The following is a 17753-nucleotide window of genomic DNA, read 5'->3' as shown; positions in this document are numbered from 1 at the left end:
GGCTGCAACTTGCCAGTTTCAGACTGCTGAATTATTACATGCCCTCCAGCACACCACTCAAATGACACTTAATTGGCTAGTCAGTTTCAGCATATACCCAAAAGAATCTGCCAAATGTGAATGTTGCTGGAGCCTTGTACCTATAGAAGCCCTTGATGTAACCCTCTGCCTGCCTCCCCTGGAGTCAAAGCCTCTTGTAAAAGAAGAAATCAGAGGAGAGAAGCAACAAGGACAGGCTAGCATCCTGGGCCTTTTGTGCCATTGAAGGATATAATAGGTGATGGATGCATTAAGAGTGACTGTTGATATTCCTGGTTCTAGTGTTAATCTGGGGAAAGGTGTCCTGGAGCTAGCGTCCCCCTGCCTCAGACAGCCTTGGTGGGAAGATGGCAGACAAGACTATGCTCATCTGAAAGGCACACCTTTGTCTTATAACTGAGTGCTGCTGTGACCATCAGGGTAGAAAAGGCTGGAGTAGAACCTGGGAGATTGGATCTTTCTGGCCAGGCCACTTCTTAACTTATTTGAGGGTCAGAGTCCTCTGCATGATAGCAAGAGGTCAGCCAACACTAATGTACTATTTAGTTTTAAGAGTTTTGAGACATGTACTTTGACACTTTTAGGAAGAGCCACCTAAGAAATGATTAGACTATTCGTTGTTATTCTCCCATTTTATTTAGAAATTGTAAACAGGATTTTAAGAAGTTTAAAAATGTACTGCATATTTAAGGTTTTCCTCTTTCCCTGGGATTTATTCTAATTGAATTATTTCAACCATAAGCACTTTGGGGAACAGATAAGCCATGAACTGGGCTTATCTGAGATCACAGCAAGCTGCTTCTGGCCAGAACAGCCGAACCAAAAGGCCCTGCAGAGCACACATACTCTCATCTGGACACCCAGAGCTTCTTTACCTTGTGCATGAAGCATGTCCAAAGTTGGCTGTCCCAAAGACACCTATCTGAGGCCACAGCTCCAGTGCTATGCTGAAGCAAGTCCATCTGAATGTGCTCAGATGAACAGGGACTGCTGATGGCAGAACTCCTGAAGCATGCCATACAGCACAGCACTTCCTACAAGCCAAGCTCTGTGTCACTTTTCTGTTACTGTGAAGACATGACATGTGTGGATCCAGCCCAGCAAGCACTGCAGTTTAGTTTTCAAGGTTTGGGCTAAGAGGCAGGGGATATGGGGTGGAGTCAAGACACACTCCTCTGTTTTATGTCCACAGGCTTGAGGCAAAACCATGGAGTGAAGACCTGCAGAGCTGTGTCTTGGGTACCCACCTTCACCAGTGTTGGGCCAGGCTTCACTGAGGACACAGTGTTTGTAGGGAGGACAGGAGCTGTAGACCTCATGGGAGGCTGGTCCGCAGTTAGAGGGGTTTTCAAGAATTCAGGAACTGCTGGGGACACTGAGGTAAACTGGTGGTAAAGGCATAAAAAAAAAAAGACAAGGCCATGAGATCAGTTACTGTAAGAGAACTGGAGCTACAAGGAAATGACCTCATTTTACAAAACGGCCCCTTACTGATTATCTAGTACAAAGTGGCCAGCCCCAAACTTACTCATATAAGCAACAGGAATGGACTCAGCAGGTTGTATTTACATATTTGTCACACATACATACTCATATGCTAAAGAATGAGGCTATGAATTTAAGGGTGGGGATGCATGGAAAGGGCTTAAGGGAGGAAAGGGTTAAGTGATGCAATTCTATTTTAATTAAAAATGTATAAAAAACTTGCAAATATAAAAATGAAAATAAGTCTAAAAGAAAAGAAAGAAAGAAAGAAAAATACACTATTGTGCCTAGGATCCAGATAGAATTATAGACTTAATGTTGAAGAAGAAAATTATTTACCCTTTACCTCTGTCGCAACAGGCATCTGAAACTAAGTAAGGCTGGACTGATGCATGGTAGTGCTTTTAATTTTTTTTTCCTGTCAGAAATATGGTCAGAACCATACTTATTTTTGGAAAAAAAATCAAGACCCATAAAAACACTTTAAATAACAGATGACATTCCTAAAGCTTCCTTGATAGGTAGGTCATGCTAACCTTGGCTCATTCACGTGCATGGTTGGGTCTTATGGACCTGGACCACGCCTCCCTTCTGCTGTTGGCAGCATCTCAGTGGGGGCTCATGTTATCCCTGGGGGCCTTGAATGTGTTGCACACCTCACACTTCTGTCTTAGAACTGATGCTAACTGACCACATCCTTGTGTCTTTTAAGAGAAGCTGTTCCTTGAACAACTCTCAAATGCAGCATAGCAATAATCAAAATCAGTTCTCTTGTGGAAGTATTTTAAATAACAAACTGTATTTCCCTTCCGTAAGATAAACAACCTGAAAACCTGGAGTGCTATTAGCAACAAGAAATATGAAGCCTGGCTTGTATAATCAATAAACAGTTGTGTAATTGCAGAATGGCATCCTCATAGCTTTCCTCATGCTTGGATGTGCTTGTGTGAGGGAATGTGAGGCTGTACAAGTCCAGGACTCTCTCCGTAAGCTCCTGCTGTTTGTTTCAGCTTGTGATTGTTAACATTAAACAATCTTTGTAAAGAGAGCTGTGATCAGTGTCACTTTATCCAGAAATGAAGGCTATGGACTTCTGCTCTCCAACAGCATGGAGATATCTGGATCCCTGACAAACCTGTGGCTAGCCAAGTTTCCTGGATCAAGTAAAAGATGGTACTTCCTTAGGGGGCACATCTTACGTTATTTGCACCTTTTACCTGGCATACTTTGGGGACAGAGACACTGATTTCTGGGTGGTCTCACAGGACGCACAATCTTTGGCTCTTGTATCTGGCATATGAAGTAGAATCAAATGCTTACAATCTGAACTATACATTTACCTCCTTACAAAAGCATTCTACTTGGTGAGCTGTCTGACCGGCACAGGCATTCATCATCTGTCTGAGAGTGAGTCAAGCATTAACAACTTGAAGGGTCATCAGAAGCATGGGATGCTTGTGAAGATGTCTTCTTGCCTGCAATCCTAGGCTGTGCCTCCTTCAGCCTGATGCAGACACTGTCTTCTCACTATCTCTACTACAATGTAACTGCTACCCAGAAAACCCAAAGACTAACTCCACTGAAATACAGTGGTTACTCACTGTACCTGATGAGAAGATAAACAAGTTGAGAGATAACTAGAGACCTCCAGGCATTCTGTCAGGGTTAGCATGTCTTCAGAAGGACCCATACCAAAATATCCTCCCCAAATGGCACCTAGATCATGTTAAGGTGTTAGGCTCCTATTGGATAAAATCGCCAAAAGAACCCAGGTGTCAGGGTTCTGAAACGACTGTGTTTTAGTTTCTAAAAGGGTTGAAAATATCCAGACCATAGAGGAGATTTTCTGTGTTCTATAGTGAATTACGCAATATGTCATCACCTTAGAAAGAATACTAAATGACTGTCTAAACCGGCACCAAAACCTGCACTCACTCTGTGATATCTAACTTCAATGATTCAGAATTCTCTTCCTAAAGAATCGAAGCTGCAGACTTGACTTCCCATAGTGTGACTGTTCATACCACAAAATACAGGCTCATTATCACTAACAGCTTCATTTTCATCCTAACACCATCAAAGAACATATCAGGGGGCTGGGACTAGCTCAGCTGGTAGAACGCTTGCCATGTAAGCATGAGAACTGAATTTGGAACCCTAGCATCCATGCAAAAAATGCAAAGTCTGACAGTGCGCATCTGTAATACCAGTGCTGGGGAAATAGGTAGGATCCCTGGACTCCTTGGCTAGCCAGCCTCGCCAAATAAGTGAGCCGCAGGTTCAGTGAGACGAGACTGAGTTGAAGACGCATAATGTTAGCTGGTTGCGGTGGCACATTCCTGTAATTCCAGCACTCAGGGAGGCAGAGGCAGGCAGATCTCTGAGAGTTCAAGGCCAGTCTGGTCTACAAAATGAGTTTCAGGACAGCCAAGGCTACATAGAGAAACCCTGTATCGAAAAACAAACAAAAGACACATAAGGTTAATTTCTAGCTTCTAGACACACACACACACACACACACACACACACACACACACACACACACCCCTCCCACATAATTCAAGGGAAAATGGCAGAAAAATATTAAATACTGGATATTTTGAAAATAAGTTCAAACAGAGACTTTTAACTTTAAAACTACCATTTCTTTTGCTAGAAACTGCTACAGGAAAGTTCTGCCACTACAGAGAAGACGAGAGCCGGCTGCCTCCCCTGGAGACTACTGTCTGCATATGAAGGCCCAGGTGTTGCTCTTTGGAAAGCTCTCACTTTTTAAAATTATAGCTTTTCAATCTCTAATAAGCATGCTTTTCATCCAGGATGCAGAAAATGGCACCAAGCAAATATATTCAAACTGTGACTATTCTTTGAATACTGTTTATATATTTCAATTCCCACACAGATAAAATAAACAATGAATGAGCTGAATACAAACCCAAACACATTTTGTATGTTAAACACAGGCATATAAAATTCTTATTTTCTGAAGTATGTCACCTAGAATTTACTACTTTTTTCTATAGTATATAATTATAAGCAGAAACACTTGATTTTGAGAGAAGAAAATGCTTTTTGTCTTGTTTCAGGAATCTTTACATTATTTTGTTTATCCTCAACAACCTTATATAACATACATTTCACTTTTAAAACAAGAAGCAGAACGTTAGAAGTGCACAAAGACACCAACACAAGCTCTGGTGGGTCCTGGGTCAGTACCTCTTTTATACATGTACCCATGGTGAGTATGGATCTACACACAGTGTGCAGGCAGTAAGATGTATACAAAAAGTGAGGCTGGAGATATAGTTCAGTGGTTAAGACTCTATATAGCTCTTGCAGAGGATCTGAATTTGGTTCTCAGCATCACACTGGGTGGTTTACAGTTCCCTATAACTTCAGCTCTAGAGCGGCCTGTACCCCCCAAAGATACAAACACATAAGCCATTAGAGCTAAGCACATTTAGAACTACTCATGATGTTTCCTGGAGCCTCTATGAGACCCATTCTCTTCCATAGCAACTATTCTATTCCCTGTTCATGAATTTAATGACTTGATATATAGTGTGTCTGTCCCTTTGTGACTGGCTCATTCATCTAGTATAATGTTCAGGTTCATCTGCACTGTAGTTGGTGCAGGACCTCTCTCTTTCCCAGCATAGCTTTTTCTTTCTGCATTCAGACAAGTGCACACTAAGGCTGCTTTTCTGTGTGTCATGAGATGCTGCTCTCAGGAACAGGAGTGAATGCTTGGTATGTATGTATGTATGTTATAGAGAATACTTATGTTATTTTTGTTGTTTCAACTTTTTGTTTTTAAGACAAGGAATTACTGTATGGCCAGGCTGGCCTTGAATTTGGAGCAATCCCCGTGTCAGCTTGCAAAGTACTGGATTATAGGTGTGTGCCACAACATCCAACTTCCTGCTTTTAACTCATTCATTCAGAAACAGACCTGCTGGGTCATTAAGATCTAGATCTATCTAAAATGTTATTTACTTAGTTTCTCTACAGAGACTAAATTTATGTCATTGGACTTGGTGGCAAATGATTTTATTCACTTGAGCCATTTCACTGGCCCAGTAAAATTGTATTTTTAAGACACCACTTTCTACAGCAGTAACTACACGTTACTATAGTGACAATGCACAGGAATTCTAATTTTTTCACATACTTGTCAGAACTTAGTGTTTTCTGGGTATGTAATAGTATCCTGTGATTTTGATTTATGCTTCCTTAATGATTACTTTATGCTGCATACGTTGTAATGGCCTTTATTTCCATTGTTTATATAACACAGTTATGAAATACCATGGGTCATCATCTTATTGGCCACTTGTATACTATCTTATTTAGGGTTTCTATTGCTGTGACAAACACCACAACAAAAGCAACTTAGGAAGGGAACGGTTTATTTGGCTTATAGTTCCATATCGCTGTTCATCACCGAAAGAAGTCAGGATGGGAACTCAAGCAAGGTAACAATCTGGAGGCAGAAGCAGATGCCATGGCAGAAGCCATGGAGAGGTGCTGCATCCTGGCCTGCTCAGCCTGCTTTCTTATAGAATCCAGAGCCACCTACACAGGGATAGCAATCATTAATTAAGAAACCCCCTACAGGTTTGCTTACACAGTTTGGTCTTATGGAGTCATTTTTTTAATTGAGGTTCCGTCCTCTCAGTTGACTTTAGCTGGTGTCAAGCTGACATATCTTTTTTGGTGAAATTTTATTCTTGCACCTATTTTTGAATAGTGTTCTCTTGTGAGTGTCCTTTATGTGTATCAGAGATATTCCTTTCTCAAATACTTTCTCCTATTCTATGAATTGGTTTTATTATTATTACTTTATTTTTGTGGGCTGACCCACCAAAAGTAGGTATCTTATTCTGCTAATAAGATACTCTCTACAAAATTTTTAAAACTTTGATTGGACCTAATTAGTTACCTTTACTCTTGTTGCCTGGGTCTTGTGTTCAAGAAAACAGGGCAAATTTAAAGTTAAGACAATTTTTCCTGTGCTGTCTCTTAAGTCTTTCCTAATGTTATGTAGTTCACATTGTAGGTCTTCCCGCTCTAAGCCTCCTCCCACCAGCTCGACTGCTTATGAACTTCTGAATGGTTAACCCACTGACAACCTCAGTGCCCTCAGATTCTACTTACCTCTCACGCCCACCAAGGTGGCAGCCTTGAACACACAGGCCTTTCTTTGGTGGAACACAGTGAATATGTGCTGTGTGTTTGGCTTATATTTTCTGTGGTTCTATGATAAAATGAGTGACTATCTTGCTGGCTCAGAATGTGAGGAGCAATATGCTAAGGTCCTTTCCCTTTAGGGAAATCAAGAGTAATTATATTAAGGTAGGTAAACATGAATAGATTTTATGTACGTATCAACGTAAAATGCCCACCGCGGGCTCCCAATGGTTAGTCCCAAGGTCGGGGGTGGGGTTTTGGAAGGTAATGGAACCTTTAAGAGGTAGAGACTTAGTGTAGGAAGTGGGTCACTGGGGGGGAGGGGGAACCCACTTCCTAGGCCCCTGTTTTCCATAATGCAGTTGCAATGTGAAGCGCCACTTTGCCTCCTGCCGTGCTTCTCCTGCCACAATGGACTGCGTCCTCACTAACTACAAGGAAAAACAAGCCCCTTTTCCTTGAGTTGCTTCTTGTCAGGTATTTGATCACAGCCACGAGAAAGGTGGCCAATAAAAGAAATTAAGAAACCTGCACAAATACAATAAAGTTTAAAAATTGTCCAAAAAATTATCAATTCTAGATGATATAAAAATCCTAGACTAAACTGACATAAGGCTTGCCTCTGTACTTAATTAAAAAAAATGAAAACAGAACAGAACCCTGACAGTCCTACTCAAGATTTCCTGTTTTCAGGCATCAGGTTGCACAGCTGTCAGAGTCATGCAGATAGATGAACAGAAGTGTAAGGATTATCAAATTCCTTATGCACAAATATGCAACATTCAACACAGGGAATTTGTGACAGATACATACATACATACATGAGAGGTGATGCTGCAGTGAAGCCATCCTTGCCTATTCACGGGGTTGTTTACCTTCCCCAAAGCAAGTCTTTGCCACTGGCCTAGTTTCTGGGTACAGGGGAGTAGGCACTGTCTTGGTGGAGTAGGTACACACAGTGCTGCAGCCATACTGAAGGCATCTGAAGGTCAGTTCCTCAGGTCAGGAGCAAACTGAGGCTTAATGTACACTACTCTGCAATAAGTAATTATTCTTTGAGAAACATTACATTCACATTTTCCTTCAACAGGTGCTGCAATGTCAGCCTCTGGTTAGTTTCTCACATAAACTTGGATAGGGAACAAGTTTCACAAGCAAAATAAAAGCCTGGCAGTGACAGGGAGTATAGCAATCTCTCCTACAGGTAGAGCCTCTGTGGCCCTTACTTTTCTTGTTACTGTGACCAAACACCTACCTAGGAGCCTGAGGGAGGAAGGGCTATTCTGGCTCCGTCTTGTGATACTCTCCATGGTGGGGAAAGCATGACAGCTGGAGGCTATTTGCACATATCTGGCAGCAGAAGAGACAAAATGCTGAACTTGCCTGGCTTCCTCCTTCCTCTCGATTTATTTGGGGACCTGTCCCATCGGGCAGCACTGCCCTGGGTGTCCTCTTCTCACCTAAGCATGTCTAGGAGACAGCCCAGTAGACACATTCTTGCTTCAGTCTCCTATCTGACTCCAAAGCTAGTCAAGTAGATAATGAGGACCAACCATCACAGCCCCATCCAGGGACAGCTGAGGTGACAATTCTCTTCCTAAAGCTACAGCCATGTGAGCCTCACAACTTGACCTACAAAGACAAGCAGAACAGTAACCCAAATGGCTAAGTAAAACTTTTTTCTAAAGTTTATTTACTAACATACTTGACATTCTTCTTAGGCCTATTTTTCAAGCTTAAGCACGGGTGAAGTAAGTAAATGTGAGGACACAGTAAAGGCAGGCCTCCTTTCTCTCCCACCTGCTCAGATTTCAGAGGATGCTGCTCCTCAGTTCCCCTCAGGCCTTGATCCAGCAATACTGGGGGCCACAGACACTGCTGTTCTATGAACCTGGACAGACTATCCGGACCGTCACCATCCATGGTATCTCTGATGGGATCACTTTTAAACACAATACAAACATCTATATATTTTCCAGTCAGTCATTCAGACAGTTTAATTAAGTCAGCCTTTATTGAACATTTTTGAGAATCGGGTGCATACATACATGCACACACCTACACATACAGACTTAAGTTGTCTACCCTCCACATATACACTAAATTGTCTACTACCTGCACAAAATTGCCGGCCCCCAACTCTATGTGGTCTGCCCTTTACAGTCAGAGTTCTTTATTCTTGTTTTCTTGTTGAAGACAACAAACAAGCAGAATATATATATTGGAATACAGTGATGAGTGTAATGAAAAAAATGATGCTTCAAGACACATTCCTAACAAGAATGTGTTCACAAGAATAGGACAGAAGACGGTGCATTTTCAGTCTCTGATGTTTTCACATTTTTGTCAACTCAGGCTACCCTTACACCAAGGCCCAATTCAATAACTGGCAATTTAGCCAAAGAAATAATCAGCTAAATGCCAAAAAATATAATCAGCAAGCATGGTGAAGACAATGGCACCTCAGTGTAAATAAAAAAGTGAAAATGAGGAACTGGCCCTCAGTAGCCATGACATGGACTGGTTAACTGAGATGTGGTGTATCAGTTCAATTCTATTACAATATGTTTTTTGTTTTTAAGACATGGTTTCTCTGCATGGCCTAGGCACAACATGGCTGAACCTTGGATTTTATACTAAGTGAAATGAGCCAGTCACAAAAAGACACACAGTGTTGATCCCACTTTTAATGAGCTACCTCAAGAGTCAAATTCATTGTAATAGGTTGTAGGACAATGGCTTCTCGACAATGGCAGCTGGACAGACAGGAATGGAGAAGGTATCAAAGGGTATGGTATTTCAGAATCACTGCAGATCTGCTGCAAAAATGTGTGAATATATTTGACCCCTTAAAGATGGTTCAAATGACAAAAAACAGGTTATTTCTATCTATTTAGTTTGTTATTACTGTAAGAAGACGTGGTGGCCTGAAGAAAAGTAGGGCTCATTGGAAGCGGCACTATGGGTGGTGTGGCCTTGTTGAAGCAGGTGTGACTTTGTTGGAAGGGCTATAAATAGGGGGTGGTCTGAGGTCTCAGACACTCCAGCCATGCCTAGCATGGCAGTCTTTTCCTGCTGCCTGCAAATAAAGATGTAGAATTCTCAGCTCCTTCTCCAGCACAATGTCTGCCTGCATGTCACCATGCTTCCAGGATGTAGTGGACTAAAGCACTGAAACTGTAAACCAGCCCCAATTAAATGTTTTTCTTTATAAGAGTTGTTTCAGTCTTGGTGTCTCTTCACAGCAATAAAACGAGATAGAAAATTAAGGAAAAAAACAAAACAAAACACCAAAACCACAAAAAACAAAAAACTAGAATAATGTCTGCGCATGTATATCAGAACTGTATATCAGAACTATTCAGTGAGAACCAGCTGTGAAGTTTGACAGTGTTTGGCTCACAGGTAGAAAGTGTGAACACCTTAAGATTTTTCTTCTGGTGAAAATAGTGTCTTGACAGTCTACAAGAATGTTAGGAAGGTCTTACCTGGGCCGGAGTGTTTGCAGTTACAGGAGGTGGCGAGGCACTGACTTTTGGCTCACTGGGGGATGCAACTGAGCCCTGAGACTCCTGGCTTGCTGGCTGGTCTGGAGACAAAGCGTCACTGCTATCTTCATCAAATGAGAACTCACCATGAGTGTGGGGATAGTCCTCCTTCACCACGCCTGCAGAGAGAACCGTGGATAACTTGGCTCTGGAACCCCAAGTCTGACCAATAGAGGAGAGTTTAAGGAGCTGCTTTAAAGCTGGGCTCTTCCAAGGGGATTTACACTGCTGTTTATCATGCACTCTTGGGGGTTTGTTGTCCTTCCAGTCAGATCAAACCTTTGGCCCCAGCCCCAGCTACAGGAGGAACATAGGGCTGGAGTGCTTTGCTGTTGCTTTTGTTCTGTGTGGTGCTGGGGATGGCGCCCAGGGCTCTGCATGTGCTAGTCAAGATGCCAGAGCACCAGCCCTGCTCTGCAGCTCCACCCACAGGGGAGGATTCTTGATGACACTGGAGAATATTGCAAGAAGGGGGCAATGCAGGACGTAAGGTACACAACCTCCTCTTCAAAACATAGGCAGCTGGGCAAAAAACGGAAAGAGAAGAAACCCCTCTGAACAGAGTAATATTTAACAGCTCCACGTGGAACCCAAATGTTAAATGCATGGAGGAAAAAGAGTGGGAGTGTACCTAGGGATCTGCATGCCAGTTTCCATTTCAGGGAACAACACACCTAACTGCATTCACACCTTACCTTTGGGGGCTATCTTCCCAAATGTTTGGGATCAGAGTTGACTGTTTTAGAATTTTGTGGCTTAAACTCACACTGACTTGGAACAGGAAGTCCTTAGGAGTATGAGAGCTGTACTAACTTGTTTCTCAGTTAGTATAAAAACTATGAAAAGACTGCGCTGAATAAGCCTCATTACTCATTTAAACTGAAATGCTTTAAGTATACTAGACACAAACAACACAACAGTGACGGGGCAAACCTTGGTGCTAGAGAGTGTGCTGCGCAGGTACAGGCCTAGAATCAGGTAGCAAGAACAGAATGAGCAGCAGAAGGCAAATGTAAGAGCAGTGTGAAGCAGACAGATGCCACTTCCTTTCAAGGGTGGAGTGAAATACATGGCGAGTCTTCTTGCCCGTAAAGCTAATTATCTTTTCTAGATAGATATAATGAAGAGTCTAACGATATACAACAGTAGAAATGAAATGGTACAATACACTAACTTATAGGAAATATGATAATAACATGAGAAGTCACTCTGACATGAAATGACAGTCCATGCTAACTGCTACCAGACAGGCCATTCTCTAATCTGTAACAAAAGGATCTCAACAACAACACTAAATGACCATCAGCATCTATTTAACTCAGAACACAACATCCTTGATTGATGCTTTTATTATTATTATTATTTTTGTTTTGTTCTGGAGGCAACTTCTCGTGTATCCTAGACCTTCTAAGTGCTGAGATAACAGTTAGGCACCACCATGATCAGTTTAGGCAGTGCTAGGACTAGAACCCAAGGCTTCCTGCACTGGAGGCGAGTGCTTTATTAGCTGAACCACACCCACAACTCTGATGCTAGCATCTTAGTCAGATCTGTTTTATCTGAATCTCCTGTACTTCCCTTTCTCCTGAAAGACAAAAACTGGTACTCTTGCCTATAATTGCTTCCTTGACACTTGAGTCCACAGGAAGGATGTTCTTCTCTACTAGCTCCATCGGACCAGGCCTTTGAGCAATCTTCTCGTTCAGGTCATCTGCCAGCCGAGCTCTTTTCAGCTTCATCTGTGTGGCCTGAAGAGACGGTTCTGCAAACGTTTCTGGAAGAGGAAGCATAGCTTTAACCATGGTATCTATCAGGCCAAGTTAACTAAACTAAACTACTTGCCCAGGGCTAGGCTCTGGGAGGAGTGAGTGACTGCTGAGGGGGCTCAGTAGACTTTGTCTCCCACAGTGGGACAGCTACCTGTCTACGCAACCCAGAGGCCCCCGGGTTACCATGAACTGAAGCCAGAAATGGGACCTGCATCATCTGCCTACAGTAGGAGTCAGATTTGTGTAGAATACATTTACTAGTTATCAGGTGACACAGCATGAAGACACATGTGGCTCAGGCCTCTAAATGCATGTGGTTCTCATTTCACCTCACTGGAAAGGAAGGAGGCACTAAGTCTTAGGACAGAAATGAATTTTCTTCAGCGGGAAGAGCTATGATTCATATTCTTGGATTGATTTGTGTGTATTTCAGGGTCAGTAATCAAAATTAAGAATTTGAGCTTATTTGGAACAAAGCCCTCATTTTACACAGATTATAGTACACAGAACCACAGTTGCTCCACTCTAGCACTCCCAACTCCTTTGTTTCACCCTGTCAGTTCTGGAGCTGTGCTAAGTCATTAACATCTCTTTCCCACTGTCTTGAGCTTTGTTTCTGCTGGTTTAAAATAAGTGGGGCACTGTCAGCTCCAATTCTGAGTTGACTCTGAGCTCTTATGAGATGAGCACATAGAACTGAGTAGACACACCACATTAGGGAGAACAGAGCAGCCAGCCACAGTTAGTTTCTCAATGTTTCTTGAAGCTCAAAGTAGGAGAGCCTTCTGTGCCTCTTCCTTCCCCCTTTAACACCATGTAATGATGGCAGCAACACATTTGCAAAGAAAGTCTTCCCCAACTGTAAGCAGGTATGGCAGGTTGGTATGCTTCCGTCTGTCTCACTGCCCCCTTAACTCCAAGAAGCTGAGGCTCAATTTCTGCTGTTCAACTTTGGAAAAGAATTTAGACTCTAATCTGCCAAATACCCAATTCAATCAAATTAAGTTAATGTCAAAATATGGCTGGGAGTAGTTTTAAGGTAATTCAAAAATTAAAGATTCTTTTTCATTCTTCAGCTCTCAACTTGAGGTTTTGTGTTTCAATAGATGTTCATATATATATATATATATATTTAAAATAAGTGTATGAGTGTTTGCCTGCATGTGTGTGACTGGTGTCCAGAGAGGCTAGAAGAGGGCATTAAACCCCTTGGAGCTGGAGTCACAAGAGGCTGTGAGCTGCTTGACATGAGTATTGCAACTGAACAGTGTCCTCTGTAAGACCAGTACAACATGCTCTTAATTGTTAAGCCATCTTTCAGCTCCTTGGGCTTTTCTCTCTCTCTCTCTCTCTCTCTCTCTTTCTTTCTTTCTTTCTTTCTCTCTCTCTCTCTCTTTCTCTCTTTCTTTCCTTCTTTCTCCTTCCTTCCTTTTCTTTCTTCCTTCCTTCTTTCTTCTTTCCTTTCTTTCTTTCCTTCCTTATTCCTTTTTCTTTCTTTTTTCCTTCCTCCCTTCCTTCCTCCTCTCTCTCTCTCTCTCTCCCTTCCGTCCTGCCTTCCTTCCTTTTTTCTTTTCTTTCTCCCCCTTCCTTCCTTCTTTCTCTCTCCTTTTTTTCCTTCCTTCTTTCTCTCTTTTCTCTCTCTCTCTTTCCTTTCTTCTTTCTTTCCTTTTCTTTCTCTCTTCATAAAAGAAAATTTTGGGTGGATGTATTTTTTCATTTTAGTTCTATTAATGACATCTTCTAGAGTCCGAAGGTAAGTACAGACAGTGTGCTGTCCACAGACACATACACTCACATATTGTCGTTCTTTGCTGTGTTACTTAGTGGAGAGCTTGCTGAAGTTACTGACAACTGACAGCTGCAGTGCCCTACCTTAACACTGCATCTCTGATAAGTTTTTTAGTTCAGGAGACTTACGAGAACACAGCCCAAAGCGGAAAAAGGCATACATCTCCAGCTTCCCACTTAGCACCAAGAAAAACACACACAGTCTTTAGGTTTGTGGAGGCCAGTATGGTACTTGGCACTTCTTTAGAGCACATTCTAATGCAGTTACTGGCCTGTATCCTTGCTCAGTCATAGGTGCCTGGTTGTTCCCTGTCTGCTCCTAAAGCGTAACATGCTGGAAGGAAAGTGGCATCTGCCATCTGGCCAGTACAGCTCTCAAACAGCTCCCTATTGCTTGCCTCTTGAAGAACTGTACTTTTGGCTGTGTCTGTGCTACCAGGATGCTATCCTGCATGTGAAGATCATCTAAATTTTGTCACTAGGCCCAGATTGAACAAACTCTTTCTGCCTCACAGCTGTTTCCAAATGTCTAAGATGTCTCCAGATTCTTCTTAAAGCTTAATACACTTGACAGTGTCAAAGGATCAAATTTCTGTTCTTGTTCAATAAATTAGTTACAGAAGCAGAACAACGGGAGAACTAGAACTCTGGAAATCTCTGATGGAGAAGCTGGCTATCTTAGAGAGAATGACATGTGAGCCATGCATTCTGCAGGAATGGAATGAACTTGTCTTGCCTCCAAGGGCTAAGACTAGATGGCCCAGAGGTGATCAGTGACAGTCATATCAAAACTGCTTTAGGTAAATAGTGACATGGAGGAATAGCAACATGTATGGACATCATTTCAGGTAGATATCAATGAGATCCAAGCTAAATAGATGACAGAAAAGTCCTATGGACCAAAAACTCCCTCTAGGACAGTACGAACAGAAGTTAGGAACCAGGTGGTAGAAGCACCAGTTCACAAGTGATTGCCTAGAGGTCAAAAGCTCCCCAGATTTCTAACACAGAGCTTTAGTTTTGAGTCTTCATTGTGCTTTTCAATGTGGAGGATGTCAGCCTGTGGGTTAATTATTGAAAGGGGGATAAATAAAAATAGTGGACATCTCAGTTTCTTCTTAAGGAAATGCAGCCAAGCCAGCAGAAATAAGCCCCTTACCTTCTAAAATGTGCATCCTGACCAGCTCGGAGCGGTCCGGGCGGCTCCGGATCTTGTGCTTCAGAAAGTTTTCAGTCTTTAAAAAAAAGTATTATTCATGGTTCATTGTAGTTTCAGATTTTCTTTAAAAATAAATTGTATACCCTTTTCGTTGTGTCAGAGAATGACTAGAAATTAGCACTTAGGAGAACTATCATTTAGCACAATATACAGTGTAGTCTTCAAAATCATCCAGGGGTTTGAAGCATATTAGTATAAATTAACGACTTACAGAGTTTTATAGTTAAACTGAGAAAAGCTCAAAATTTTTATATGAGCTTTGAATAATGTAAGATTTAACTCCTTTATATAAAGCCAATACTTTAGAAAAGCAGACATTACTTAGATATTAGAATTCTTAAAAATAATAATATATTTTATTTACACTCACATTCTCAGACACATTCTCGAGAAGTATACTCAGTTCTCTAACAATAGGTCTAGGAGCTCGTTACTGTATTCTGGGGACAGTCTTAAGGAATTTTTATAATATTCTTATTTTCATACTGCCTAATTACCTGTTCTAAACAGGCAAAACAGAAAGAATGATTGCGCATAATGGCACCGAGCATCCACGTGGTGTGTGGCCACAGGGGAACCGCTTTTAAGAACACAGTTGAGTGCACTGTGTTCTTTATTTAGCTGTTTTCAATCCTCAGGCAAAAGAACAGTGACACAGACCCACAGGGAAATTGGACAAGCACCTTCATAAGCATCTGACTTCGTTGTCCCTCTCCAGGGCTAACACACAGCAGAGGCTCTTGCCCAGTCTGTGTGACAAAGACTCTGGTCTTGTCCTGATTGCTTTCTCATAAAACCCAGGACTGCCAGCTCAGGAATGGCCCCACCCACCATGAACTGGGCTCTCCTTTATCAGTCATCAGTTAACAAAATGCCCTATAGGCTTGCAAGTTGGTGGGGGCATTTTCTCAACCGATCTCTCTTTTCAGATGATTCTAGTCTTAGTCAAGTTGATAAAAGCTAGTCAGAACAGCCCTGAAAACAAATGAACAAAACTAGTTACTGTTTTGTTTTGTTTTTTACTTATGGTGTGTGTGAATACATGTACATGTTTATATGTGTGAGCATGTGCAGATGGAAGACAGCTGTCAGGTGATTTTTTTCAATCTTTCTCTCCCTCTCTTTCTCCTTCCTTCTCTTTCTTTCCTTCTCCTTCCTTCCTTCCTTTCCTCTATCCTTCCCTCCCTTCCTTTTCTTTCTTTCTTTTTTGATAGGGTTTCTTTCTGAAACTAGAGCTAGCAAGCACCAGAGACCATCTCACCTCAGCCTCCTCAGTGCACTCCAGGCTGAGACTTGTTTCACATGGGTGCTGGGGATTAAACTCAGCCCGTGTTAAATACTTGATTAACTGAGCCATCTCTGAGTTACTGATTTCAAAAGAACAAAACTGAATTGTCACGTACTTTCTGTAAGCCTCTAAAAACCAAGCATGCCAGAACACATGCTATCTACACTGCACATCTTGGAGATACCATGTATGCTCTGCACTGAGACATTTAAGAGGACTGGTGATTAAGATATAGCAGAGAAGATTTTTAAAGTGAAATTACTTACTCTGGCTCGCTCCAGGCTTTTTATCTGCTCATGGAATGCTGCTGGACTCTTTAGAGCTGTGAGGAAGAAAACACATAGTTTCCATAGCATAAACAGGAGCTCTGCTTAGCCTGCCACTCTGCTAATCCTATCAGTGCACATCTGTGCTGGCATCTATTTACCAGTTTCTTTATGAGACCTCTTCATTTGAAACCTTCAGGGTTACCCAATTATTTACTTCACAAATAAAACAAGTAGACATTTCAAAAGAGCTGCTATATAAATGGCTGTGTAAATGCCATATCAGACCACTCCATGGTCCAAGGACTTTCTTAGGTCTTTGTTTTTAGTGCCCAAACAGCTGCTAGACAAAGCCTACCTGGCCTTGGACACACACTCTCATGTCTCATAGATCTGAGGTACCATTTATTCAGAAACCACAAGTGGCTTGGCACTGTGGTGTAGCGCAGTAGAAATGTTGTTGGTCTCCCTAATAAGCCAACTTGCAGAGTAGGAATGAACTCTGGTACAGATGCTCAGATGTGTGAGTCCCTGAGATCACAGAGCTAAATGTTGGTTAAAGTGAGATTTAAATCTAGTATTCTAAATTTGTTCTTTGTACCACACCACAGTGCAAGACATAAAAGATGATCCTTTAATCAGTTAACAGCATTCTATTTTAGAATGTTTACTGTCATCTTTGGAAATTCTTGACTTGTGTATATTTACCATTGCCTTGTAACAACAGGCAGGTAAGAACTATGGACTTAGGTCAGTAGATGGCACACAGGACCAGCTCTCCACAGCAACCAGGGCTCATCTAACAGCAGTACCTTCAGCACCGTTATCTGCTACTGCCTGACTAGCTGGCTTGGGGAGGACTGGCAATGGAGAATCTGGCAGATTACCAAAGTGGCTTTGGGCTACCACATCTGGATTTAAGATATTCAGATGACTGACAGTAAGTAGTTTATAGAAGTTTCACTAAAGAGGAGAGGGAATCTGTGGAATAAAAATTCTTTATCTTTATTAACTGATAAATGATAAATGAGTCCTGGGCTAGCAATGAATTAGAGAACTGGGAAACAAGTTTGTTTTATAATTTCTAGTGTTTTAAAGTAGAAAAATTAACTCTTAGAAAAGTTAACTTCTAAACAATAAACAGGTAAATAATAATAAATA

General features: G+C 41.8%; 1 protein-coding gene across 7 annotated transcripts in view; it reads right to left on the bottom strand.

Annotated features, from left to right (window-relative positions):
• The window catches only part of Mrtfb (myocardin related transcription factor B), a 159214-nt gene that overhangs the window by 20096 nt on the left and 121365 nt on the right, over positions 1-17753 (bottom strand). For 5 of the 7 annotated variants that reach the window (XM_060364204.1, XM_060364203.1, XM_060364206.1 and 2 more), the window contains 5 exons: positions 16593-16648; positions 14979-15054; positions 11875-12036; positions 10203-10381; positions 1287-1424 (listed from right to left, as the gene is read on the bottom strand). In XM_060364204.1, the coding sequence (XP_060220187.1) occupies positions 1287-1424; positions 10203-10381; positions 11875-12036; positions 14979-15054; positions 16593-16648 (611 nt within the window). The other 2 variants (XM_060364209.1, XM_060364210.1) reach the window with 2 other exon arrangements.

The sequence above is a fragment of the Meriones unguiculatus genome, chromosome 11, assembly GCF_030254825.1.
Source record: "Meriones unguiculatus strain TT.TT164.6M chromosome 11, Bangor_MerUng_6.1, whole genome shotgun sequence".
Taxonomy (NCBI): domain Eukaryota; kingdom Metazoa; phylum Chordata; class Mammalia; order Rodentia; family Muridae; genus Meriones; species Meriones unguiculatus.
Note: the sequence above shows the minus strand (reverse complement) of the source record. Positions and strands in the feature narration are given on the sequence as shown.